Source organism: Myxine glutinosa, chromosome 13, assembly GCF_964187855.1.
Source record: "Myxine glutinosa chromosome 13, kmMyxGlut1.1, whole genome shotgun sequence".
Classification (NCBI taxonomy): Eukaryota; Metazoa; Chordata; class Myxini; order Myxiniformes; family Myxinidae; genus Myxine; species Myxine glutinosa.
In genome coordinates, this window is record NC_136273.1 from 35150823 (window position 1) to 35163343 (window position 12521).

Sequence of the window (12521 nt, forward strand, 5' to 3'; positions counted from 1 at the left end):
TCGGGCTTTGTGAAAGGAAATGAGATTTTCTTCCGTTGGATTTGCTTTCCAGGAGACGAAGGCAAGTTGTTTCTGGGCAACAGCCTCACCACAAGATTCCGTGTACCATGGACGGGAGGAAGGGCATGACAACTGAAGACGAGATGGGATAAATCTGTGCATGAGAGAGAGCAATTTACTTTGGAAGAATTCCCAGGATGAGTTGATGTCAGAGGTGGTAGAGATGGGAGACCAGTCCAGATGATTGATGGCTGCTTGAAGACCGTGCTAGTTGGCCTGAGTGAAATGCCAGACTCGTCGACGCTGAGGAGGCTCCCTGAGAATGGTCAGAGAGATGTCCACTTTAACAAGCACATGATCAGATGAGCCGATTGGAGCAGAAGAAGAGCAGCAGACATTTAATTGCATACGTAATTATTTGCATTCGTAATAAATGCATGGCCCCTGATAAATGGAACAATTAAAAGGCACAACAGCGTTATGGACTGTAATGATAAAAAGTTAAGCGTCGGTTAATTTGGTATGCAGTAATTACAGAAATTACAGACAAAACTTTTCTGTACAGGGTTAAAGGTCAAGCTGAAGAAACGGTGCTTGAGATCATTGCAGCACTACAAGCTACAGATACTCACACTGTCATGGCTCTTACAAAAGAAAGATGGTCAGATTGAGATGTATTGTGTAATATCCCACGTCCAAATAATTATGAACAACTTAATTGGAATTGAACCCACGACAGTGCAGCTATGAATGCAATATGACCAATTTTATGCGCATAGTCGATTGGTTATCCCATTTTAATTGAAGGCTTAACGCTGTGTGTGTGTTCGGCCTAACCATAGAATAGAATACTGCCTGATATGCAACTTGTCATGGGTTAAATTAAAGCTCTTAGCCAGTAAAACATATCCGATATATATATTGAACCCCCCCCCATAAAACGGGAATTCTCATTTTCTCTCGAGGGAAAATGAAGTATCGGAAAGGAATTGAAGTTGAAGAAGAGTACTTAGAAATGTACTGCATTGCACCGAGTAACAACAGCACTACTGGGAAAATGGGAAATCCCGTTTTGTAAAGGGTCAAAAATTGGTGTTGTTGGGCCACCTTTCAATAAAGTTCAATTGTCACACAACTTTCCTACCCCCCTATCAGTGGACCAAATTGTATATATACAGTATATCCGATTCGATGTGAACCCCAATCTGTGTTACAGGGCATTGGTTCTGCCGAAGCATGCTGGGTAGTTTGCCATCCCTCTCCCAGTAGTATTTAGGGCAGGAATTTGTAATTTCTTCAGAGTGCCGGCGAGAGCTCGCCTACTCTTTATGAAGGACAACATGGGATCTTTAATGTCCACCCGAGGGACGGCACACACACTGATGAATCACTCCGCCTGTGAAACCCCAGGATGACAGTTTGTAGCTGTGTCAGGATTCAAACCCAGGTTAGATGGCTTAGAGGCGAGTGTGCGTACCTCTCGGGTATCCTGTCAGCCCAAATATACATAGATATATATCATTGTGTGTGTGTGTGTGTGTGTGTGTGTGTGTGTGTGTGTGTGTGTGTGTGTGTGTATATGTGTGTCAAGTCCCTATTTCACATGACGTTTTGCTCTGAAAGGGAGAAAGTGTATGGACAAAAAGCACGTGTTCCTGTGGAATGCAATGCAGCAAAAGCAAGACATGGACCCCTCCCTCTGCACCCAAACATCCCCCCTCCCACCATCGCTTCATCTACATTCCTGCCGCACTGGTCCCAGCACCAGGAGTTTCTCGTCACCTCCCAGCATCTAGGAAAGGTCCCTGGACTGCCATCCCTATGGAATAAAAACATTAGAATAACGGAGTGGACGTGCGGGGCTACGTGCTGGATGACCGAACGTGCCCAACATGAACGACAAGGCCAGCGGGTCTGGAATGGGAAAAGCAACATGAGCGAGCGCTTCGGAGGAAGATAAACCTATTGTTAAACAGTTTTCCCTCCCCCACTCTACACTTTAACCACCACTTTATCCCCCGCTCCCCTCCCCACCCCCCTTCATCATTTCTTCCCTGACTGGGCAGCTTAGCAGGAGGCCTGCTTCTGAATACTGCCCTTCAGCAATGTCATTTTCCAGTACCCTCCCCCACCCCAGCCCTCGACTCTGTTTGTAAGATCGTCAAACTACCGTTTGTGCACTGTACATGTGCACCGCACACATACGTGCACGTTGTTTGTCACTGCTGGGATTTTCTTCTTGAAGGATGGCACATGGTACGAAGAGGTGCTCAATTGAGATTGGATTCAAATCGTGATCCACAACAGGTTACCATTTGACCACCTAGGTCTATCATACTGTCATAATGCAAAAGTTTTCAGGTTTCCATGGGAGCCATGAAAAGTTTAAAAAAAACAAACCCATCAATTTGTACCCAAATTGCAATCCATTCATCAAGCTTATTGCGCTGCAGTGCTAACCAGGGGGTTGAAGCATAAAATCGTGTTTACAAAACATTTCTAAGAAAAAGCAACCACACCATGTGGAACGGCGTTCCCACAGCACTGCATGTACAAGAACGCCCTTATCTCGGCCTCACAGAGCTTCCTCACTTCCTTGCATCTGAATGTGCTTCGAAGATTACCAATTAAAAGGTTCAACGTGTCCATGGCCACGGTCCAAGGGCCTGGTAAGACAGCAACAAAGAAAAATTGACCTTTCACCCTTAACCCTGGGTCCCATTCATATTGCAACTTTGGCCAATTTTCCACGAGAGGGTTCCCCAGTTTTGGTGTCCCCTGAGAGGTCCAGCGACTACGGTGGCATAAGAGCAGCCAAACCATACAGGAAGTTATCAATTCACAGAACAGGTTACAAGTAACGTTAAAAAAAGGGTTGGCATGCAATGTACTTTTGCGCAAAGTAATAATTTTGAAGTGCAAACGAAGTGACACAAGTCATGCGGAATACTCCAGTCTCCACATTGTGACTTGAAGGAAGACTACGAAATGACCCGATGAATTTGATAGCCCCAAATTGGTGTTTCCGACTGAACATCGAGCCGATCGGTTGACAAGGAGACAAACCACGGTGCAGGGCCCGACGCCAGTAGGCTTATCGGGCTCCACTTGCCTTGCGTAGTGTTGGTTGGCCGGATAGGTCATCACGCGCCCTCATCATGCCGCGCTGCGGCGAGGTGGGCACGGCCTGCCCGGCCTGGAAGGAGATGCGTGGAGAGGGGCGAGGTCGCAAGCTCGTCTCCCAGCCACCCTGCCCGCGTACCCTGTGCGCATCCTGGCCACGTCACACTCACGTTAGTGCTGGTCGACGCGGCACGCCAAGCGAAGCAGCAACAAAAGTCATGTTTAAAATATCCAAAAGTATTACATGGCTAAATATTTGTTTGGTTAATAGTCTATCATTGTTTGTAATGTCTTCATTTTGATCTATTTAGCACTCGTCAGATGTCTTTCCCATACAGAGGAATGCATACCTGCCTCTTAGCTGTCTAGTTTAGGTTTGAATCCCAATCCAGCGATAAACACCAATCCTGGTGTTTCACAGGGAGGACGAGGCATCAATGTGTGTGTGCCGATGTACAATAAACTAGGCGAGGCATCTCCTCTGCTCGCAATAGTTGGTGGATGTTAAAAATCAAACTGTGTTCTTCGTGAAGAGTATAAACCCATGTGACCCTTTGACTCCTTGGACCTTCACTAATATTGGAACATCTCCTTTAGAACCATTGGACCTTTTTTTTTTTGTATACAAGGTCGAGGCTCGTGAAAGAGCTAACATTAATCACACAAAAAGTCAAACCGACACATAAAACATAAAATAAGGGAAGCGGTAGACAAGATGGGGAGAGAGGGGGAAGGACACAAACACAACATTTGAGAGCAGGGACATCGAGAGAACTGTGGGAGGGAGAGGGCTTGGGGGGAGGCGGGAGAGGGATAAAACATACGGACACTGCAAGGACTTCCAGGAAAGAAGTTGGAATTTCAAAAAAAGTGGATCTGGGGTGAATTAGCGGGGGTAGAAAAGATCAAGGTTTTGGATGGGGGAAGATAAGAGATGGTGGTGAACAGCTGTTCTAAAGACCTGGAGGGAGGAGTGGGATTGAAGGGAGTGGGGGAGTTTGTTCCAGAGGTGGGAGAAAAGAGGAATGAAAGAGTGAAGGTGAGCAGAGAGCCTAGATTTTGGCAGTTTGACCATAAGAAGGTTGCTAGCAGATCTTGTGCGACCTGTAGGAATATTTGGGGGACAGAGCACAGATAGAGCAGGGGGAGCAAGGCCGGAGAGGAGTCAGTAGAAGACAGAAAGACCACCAACCTGCCTGCGGTGAGTAAGTGAAAGGCCCTCGGAGTTAGCTTCAACGCGGGAGATTCCAATGATTCTGAAAGCTTTGGTTTCAACAACGTGAAGGTGAGCTAGGTGTGAGGCAGGAGCACCAGCCCAGAGGGGAGAGCAGTATTCCATTGAGCTGCGGATGAAAGCCTTGTATGTGGTGAGGAGCTCAGGTGTGCCAAGGAAGGACTTCGCACGACGGAGGATGCCCAGTCGGCGACTGGCTTTGGAGGCCACCTTGGAAATGTGAAACTGGCTTTGGACCATTAGACCTTTGGACCCCTTCGGCTCCATATTTGCTTTTACTCCTCTCCGGCCTTGCTCCCCCTGCTCTATCTGTGCTCTGTCCCCCAAATATTCCTACAGGTCGCACAAGTTCTGCTAGCAACCCTCTTATGGTCAAACTGCCAAAATCTAGGTTCTCTGCTCACCTTCACTCTTTCATTCCTCTTTTCTCCCACCTCTGGAACAAACTCCCCCACTCCCTTCAATCCCACTCCTCCCTCCAGGTCTTTTGAACCACCATCTCTTATCCTCCCCCACCATCTCTTATCCTGCCCCATCCAAAACCTTGATCTTTTCTACTCCCGCTAATTCACCCCAGATCCACATTTTTTGAAATTCCAACTTCTTTCCTGGAAGTCCTTGCAGTGGTCATATGTTTTATACCTCTCCCACCTCCCCCCAAGCCCTCTCCCTCCCACAGTTCTCTCGATGTCCCTGCTCTCAAATGTTGTGTTTGTGTCCTTCCCCCTCTCTCCCCATCTTGTCTACTGCTTCCCTTATTATATGTTTTATGTGTCGGTTTGACTTTTTGTGTGATTAATGTTAGCTCTTTCACGAGCCTCGACCTTGTATACAAAAAAACAAAAAAAAACAAAAAAAAAACCCTATAGACCCTAATGATCCCTTAGACCTTTATACCCTTTGACCCCATTAAGACCTTTACACACTTTGGACTGCTTAGACCCCTTGACCCTTTTGACCTTTACACCATTTAGACCACTTAGACCCCCTGACCGTTTATACCCTTTCAACACCTTGACCCCTGAACCTTTAGACCCTTTTGACACCTTAAAATGCCTTATACCCTTGAGACCTTCATACCCCTTTAGTCCCTCGAGACCATATAAACAACATTAGACCCTATATACCTCATTAGACCCCATTAAACCCCATTAGAGCCTTTAGAACTCATAGACACCTTAAAACTCTTTCAACCTTTATACCCCTTTTAGACCCTGTGAACTCTATAGACCCCGTTAGACCTTTGGCCACTTTAAGACCCCTAACTATGATTGGAACATACCTTATAGATCTTTGAATAACCTTCAGACTCCTTGACCATTGATATATTTTAAACCCCTTACACCGACCGTTTAGATATCTTATACCCCTGAGACCCCATAGACCCTTTAAAACCCTTAGAGGCCATTGACCATGTAGACCCTTTTGACCCCTCAGACCTTTATACCCCTTTAGACTCTGCAGACCACTTTATACCCTTTAAATCCCTTTAGACCCTACTTGGAACATACCCGTTTAGACCTTTAGAACCCTTAAGATCTTTGTAAACCCCTTGGACCCCTTAAACATTTTAGACCTTTACACCCTTTAGATACCTTGGGTCCTTTAGACTTATATACCTTTTAGAACTGACAGACTTTTTATCCCATTCAGACCCTTTAGACACTTCAGACACCTTAAACCAATTAAGACCCCTTAACACCCCTCTAGACCCCTTAAGCTCCAATAGACACTAACTACGATTGCAACATACCTTTTAGAACCCTTAAGACCCCTTCGACCCTCTGGACCTTTACGCCCTTAAACCTACAGTTTAAACCTGTTGACTTTTCGACCCTTCAGACGCATTAGACCCCTCTAGATGCACACAAAACAAACATCTATTCTATAGTCTTCTTGCAAGACACAGACTATACCATTTTCAGCAAGGAACACACAAACTTTACTCTGCTCGCACTTCTAATTTACGTAAAAAATAACTGATGTCTCCTAATGTCCTTGTATTGCATGTGATTGGTGTGAATGAGCCTTTCACATGATGGGAGACAAAACATGTACTTTATAGAAAAGAAGAAGAAGATCCACTCCTTTTGCATCTTCAGATGCATAAGGCTGCTGTAGCAGTTTTTCCGTGGTTAGGGGTCACGATCCTGGATGGGTCAACACCCCGACACAGGATAATCGAATGGCTCAGTCTTCCCAGTAAGCTGGTACTCATGTTGCCAACCCACCTTGTGTAATTTTTACAGCACGACAGGGACTCAAACTCAGGACTAATGTCTTAATTAAGCCGGCCACCCTAACCGTTCAGCAAACACCAGGCTTGTCATGTGCTGTATATACCGGCCACAACTGTACACCAACAACTCATCACTTGATTGTATATTTATTAAAGAGTCATTTTATTATATATTTATTTAAAGGTAGTTTTACTAAACTATGATGCAACTAGTATAGTTGAAGTACCTTTTCATCCTGGTCTTGAAAATCTTCTGTTGAATCAGAGAAAAACGCCGAGGTCCAGTCGAATTTTGTTTTGCATGAATTTTCGTGATTGTACATGTCGAGTTGTTCAAAAACTGTAAAAGATAAACAATTAAGTGCTTAAAGAGGTCCTCTATCTTGCATACTCCCCGAACATCTTATCTCCATCACATCTTTCCCTATATGTATATATATATATATAATGTATATCTATATATATATATATCTGTGCAGTGTCTGTGTTGTGTTGGTGTTGTCTTGTGTTGTCTCGTCACTGAACTACTTTCTCAAACTTTTGTGAAATCGTACCAAGCTTCTGGTATGCACATATCTCTCCCGTCGGTATGTTCTAAGGGTATTGTTTTTGAAAAAATTCCCATTTTGTTTTTTGGGGGGGGATTTTTTTTCGGGAATTTTTATTATTATTTTTACTTAAGTTTTCAACTTCAATTGTTTATAAAATGTGATATCACATATACTACAAATACATTTGTGCAAAATAATTGTTTGAATTATGATTGGTTTAAACCATGACAAAACGGCAACTCGGGTACAGTCATTTATCTATACTAGGGCATGCCCGTACTATATATATATCTAAAATTATATCCCCCCCCCTCTATTTACATGAAATGGTTTGGTCCATTCGCAACGCCAAAGCGAACGGCGAACGCTTTACATGAAATGGTTTGGTCCATGAAATGTTTTGGTCCATTCGCAACGCCAAAGCGAACGGCGAACGGCTTGCGAGTACAGTGACAATCCCCCCCCTCTATTTACATGAAATGGTTTTAATTAGTTTTAAAACATAGTTTAACGCCAACATAGCGGCAACATAGTTTGCCAACGTGAAATAAATGAATACGCTCTCAAATGTGCCGTCCGAGGCAGAGTGTGTTCGCCACGTTCGGCACACGCGATAGCTCGCTGCTCTCTGATTGGTTGAATCGTTTTTTGGACATAGCTCGGTAAGTAATTGTCCGATTAATATGAAACCTTGAAAAGGCACATCCTCGGGTCCCCAGCAATATACCTGGCAAGTTTAAAGTATATCGGACCCGTGGTTGTCGAGAAACAGCGGTCACAGACAAACAAACAAACAAACAAACACACATACAGAGATTAGTGGAATTATAGATAGATATCTACACATCTGGGCAGTGTCTGTGTTCTCACTTAACGACTCCCTCAAACTTTTGTTTCCGTGGTTGTGAAATGTTTTTAATAACGTTGTGGTGGTTTTGAATCACGTAGTGGTGAGGTATTTTGAATTATGTGGTGGTGAGGTGTTTTTAAATGATGTGGTGGTGAGGTGTTTTTAAATCACATGGTGGTGAGTTGTTTTGAATTACGTGGTGGTGAGGTGTTTTGAATTACGTGGTGGTGAGGTATTTATAATTACGTGGCGGTGAGGTATTTTGAATTACTTGGTGGTGAGGTGTTTTTAATTACTAGGGCATGCCCGTACTATATATATATCTAAAATTATATCCCCCCCCCTCTATTTACATGAAATGGTTTGGTCCAAAGCGAACGGCTTGCGAGTACGGTGACAATCCCCCCCCTCTATTTACATGAAATGGTTTGGTCCAAAGCGAACGGCTTGCGAGTACGGTGACAATCCCCCCCCCCTCTATTTACATGAAATGGTTTGGTCCAAAGCGAACGGTTTGCGGAGTTTGGTAAAGAAATCGCCATAGCGTGCACAAACGCGCAGGAAAGCGAAAGAATCGCAAATTAGTTTTAATTAGTTTTAAAACATAGTTTAACGCCAACATAGTTTGCCAACGTGAAATAAATGAATACGCTCTCAAATGTGCCGTCCGAGGCAGAGTCTGTTCGCCACGTTCGGCACACGTGATAGCTCGCTGCTCTCTGATTGGTTGAATCGTTTTTTGGACATAGCTCGCTAACTACTTGTCCGATTAATATGAAACCTTGAAAAGGCACATCCTCGGGTCCCCAGCAATATACCTGGCAAGTTTCAAGTATATCGGACCCGTGGTTGTCGAGAAACAGCGGTCACAGACAAACAAACAAACAAACACACACACAGACACACAGACACACAGACACACACACACACACACAGAGATTGCTGGAATTATAGATAGATGTGGTGGTGAGGTGTTTTGAATTAGTTGGTGATGAGGTGTTTTGAATTACATGGTGGTGAGGTGTTTTGAATTACTTGGTGGTGAGGTGTTTTTAAATGACGTGGTTGTGAGGTGTTTTTAATTTCGTGGCTGTGAGGTGTTTGTATTACGTGTTTTATGGCTGTGAGGTGTTTTCAATTTCGTGGTGGTGAGGTGTTTTTAATTTCGTGGTGGTGAGGTGTTTTTATTACGTGTTTATGGCTGTGAGGTGTTTTAAATTACTTGGTGGTGAGGTGTTTTGAATTACTTGGTGGTGAGGTGTTTTAAATTACTTGGTGGTGAGGTGTTTTGAATTACTTGGTGGTGAGGTGTTTTGAATTACGTGGTGGTGAGGTGTTTTGAATTACTTGGTGGTGAGGTGTTTTAAATTACTTGGTGGTGAGGTGTTTTGAATTACTTGGTGGTGAGGTGTTTTGAATTACTTGGTGGTGAGGTGTTTTGAATTACTTGGTGGTGAGGTGTTTTGAATTACTTGGTGGTGAGGTGTTTTGAATTACGTGGTGGTGAGGTGTTTTGAATTACTTGGTGGTGAGGTGTTTTGAATTACGTGGTGGTGCGGTGTTTTGAATTACTTGGTGGTGAGGTGTTTTGAATTACTTGGTGGTGAGGTGTTTTGAATTACTTGGTGGTGAGGTGTTTTGAATTACTTGGTGGTGAGGTGTTTTGAATTACTTGGTGGTGAGGTGTTTTGAATTACGTGGTGGTGAGGTGTTTTGAATTACTTGGTGGTGAGGTGTTTTGAATTACGTGGTGGTGCGGTGTTTTGAATTACTTGGTGGTGAGGTGTTTTGAATTACGTGGTGGTGAGGTGTTTTGAATTACATGGCAGTGGGGTATTTTGAATTACGTGGTGGTGAGGTGTTTTGAATTACGTGGTGGTGAGGTGTTTTGAATTACGCGGTGGTGCGGTGTTTTGAATTACTTGGTGGTGAGGTGTTTTGAATTACGTGGTGGTGAGGTGTTTTGAATTACATGGCAGTGGGGTGTTTTGAATTACGTGGTGGTGAGGTGTTTTGAATTACGTGGTGGTGAGGTGTTTTGAATTACGCGGTGGTGAGGTGTAATCATCCCAAACTTGCAGCACCTACCCCTCCCCCCTCCCCTATGTATGTGCTGAGGGGTTCTTTCTTGAAAAAAAAACATTCAACCTAAATCGCCTATAAAAATGTAATATCACAAACACAACAAATAAATTTGTGCAAAATAATTGTTTGTATTATGATTGGTGTAAATCATGACAACACAGCAACTCAGGTACAGTCATTATCCTCAGCTAAAATAAGCCCGATCCTCAGTAACGACGCTTGGTGAGGCGAGCGCAGCGAGTCGAGCCAAGCTAGTATATATATGGATCCAAAAAAGAACACAAAACGATAAAGTACATTCATTCGAAAGTCAAGTGAGATCATAAACAAAATGCACAATGTGCGAGTAAGTTGTGAAAGCAGAGGTATAGGCCAAAGGGGGGTGGCAGGAGAGCTTCGAGGTATGCACTCTCCCCTCTGAGCTGTCAAGCCTGGGTTTGAATCCCCATCGAGCTATAAACTGCCATCCTTGTGTTTTGCATGCAGGATGAGCCATCGATGTACACACTGTCTCTCAGACAGTTGTTAAGCCGGGTGTCCTGTCTCCCAGCGCTGGTCTTTGGTGGATGTTACAGACCTCTTAATGTCTTCCGCAAAGAGTAGGCACGTTAGTGACAGCACCCTGAACTAATTCAAAACACCTTCCTGAATCAGCTCCGGCCTAACGTCCAGGCCTGGCCAGCCAGCGATCTTTGATACATACTAGCCGTCACCAGCAAGACGTTCTTTATTCTATACTCATTCCATCTTGTTGCTCATAGGATTGCAGTCGATAAATCCTGGATTATTTGTGGGATATATCGTAGATGTCCTGTGAAAATGTAATGGTTAATACAAGTACGGTAATATTCGATACATGTATAATTGAAATTGATAACATGATCATCACGTTAATGACAACTCAATCCTTGGCTTGGAAAAAAACAAACCAATCATCCCTGAAAGTTTTATCAAGCTGGCCTTCACTGTTAGCAAAATGTTGGTGGGGGAGGCAAAAAGAAGACAAGGTTGCTGGACAACCACTGAGTCTCCGAAAAACACAACCGACCCTATAAGCAGTTTCAAAGGCAGTTTCGGTTTCAAAGATGACCACAAGCATGCAGTTTTGAAGTCATTGATAGATAGGCCATCCATCCATGTGCACATGTTTAACGTGCCGGCAGATTTGTCACGCTTCAAAACTCGTGGCAACGTCAAGTGACTTGGTGTTGTAATGGTTAGAGCGTCCCCTCTTGAGTCGGGGATGTCGGTGGTTTGAACTCCGACCGAGTCATACAAAAGACTTTAAACACGTGCTGCTTCCTCACGTGCCTCAGCTCAGCAAAGGATAGAGCATGGGCAAACAATCATAGGTTGGCATCCATTGCGCTAGCTTGATGAGCCCAACAGCCTCCAACAACAGAGGGCAAGCGGTCAAAAGGCAGTAAAGGGCATGTTTATCATGCTCCAACTTCCAATGGTTCCTGCCGGCTATCCCACTCGCGAGTGTTTATGTGTGATTTAAACGCTCGGGAGTGGCCAACTCTGCAGGAACTGTGCGCAGTTAACAAGGCCTCGGTGGAGGAGCGGTCAAGTGAGATGTCTCGGCCCCTACTTTGTCACTGAGTTTGTGCGCTCGTCATCATGCTTACCTTTGGAAAAGACAGTCAAGTTGATGATCGCTAATGAGGATATTGTGTGGTTACCGGTCTTGGGAGCCTTCTTATGTACAGGCCTTGATCAAAAGTCTGACGAGCCGATGCAGCGCGTCGGTTACAAACAAGCAGATGTATTGAGGTTGCATATTCGAAGCTGTCCTAAGAATTAAAATTGCTAGGAATAAATAAATCCATGTTTCAATGCAGGGAGAAAAACTGAAAGAAGGATACAAAAAAATCGCTGATGACAATCAATGGAACAGGACCAATCCAAAGGAGAATTCGATATACAATACGATGGACTCCATTTTGGAAGGACTGAGAACAACGGCAGTTGGCCAGTTCAATTAGGCCGCCGATGCCGTTCAAGCATCTGGACATATTCGGAGACAATTCTATCGTTTTATATGTTTGTTTTTAAATTCACTTGTAGTACCATCCAGGTTTAGTCCTTTCAATGCACGTGTGCAAAGTGTCGTCACGGCACGCATGATGTCAGTCCCTTGACCGAGCACGTTCTGCCGCTCACTACGTAAATGCTAAACAAGTTGTCCAGGCCTGCCCCATAATCCCGCTTCGTCCAGCTACGCCTGGCCGATTGGACAAGTATAGACACACCTTAAGTGAGGCAAATAGGAGACAAGAGGACAACAATACATGGATGCACCACGGCATGAAGAAAGGAGTTGCGACTAAAAGGGCGACACAATTTGGGTGTGTGTAGACCGTGAAGCAGCAGTGGGCAACAGGCTTTAGGGCCTGTAGGAAAGTTTACGAGGCACCAGGTTTTCTGGTGAAATTG

General features: G+C 44.3%; 1 protein-coding gene across 10 annotated transcripts in view; it reads right to left on the bottom strand.

Annotated features, from left to right (window-relative positions):
* Positions 1-12521, bottom strand: part of LOC137438841 (DNA (cytosine-5)-methyltransferase 3A) — a 90316-nt gene that overhangs the window by 52280 nt on the left and 25515 nt on the right. For 9 of the 10 annotated variants that reach the window (XM_078767326.1, XM_078767325.1, XM_068134255.2 and 6 more), the window contains 2 exons: positions 6824-6936; positions 3113-3274 (listed from right to left, as the gene is read on the bottom strand). In XM_078767326.1, coding sequence (XP_078623452.1) covers positions 3113-3274; positions 6824-6936 — 275 coding nt within the window. Of the gene's footprint in view, positions 1-3112; positions 3275-6823; positions 6937-12521 lie in introns of those variants that run through there. The other variant, XM_068134258.2, reaches the window with a different exon arrangement.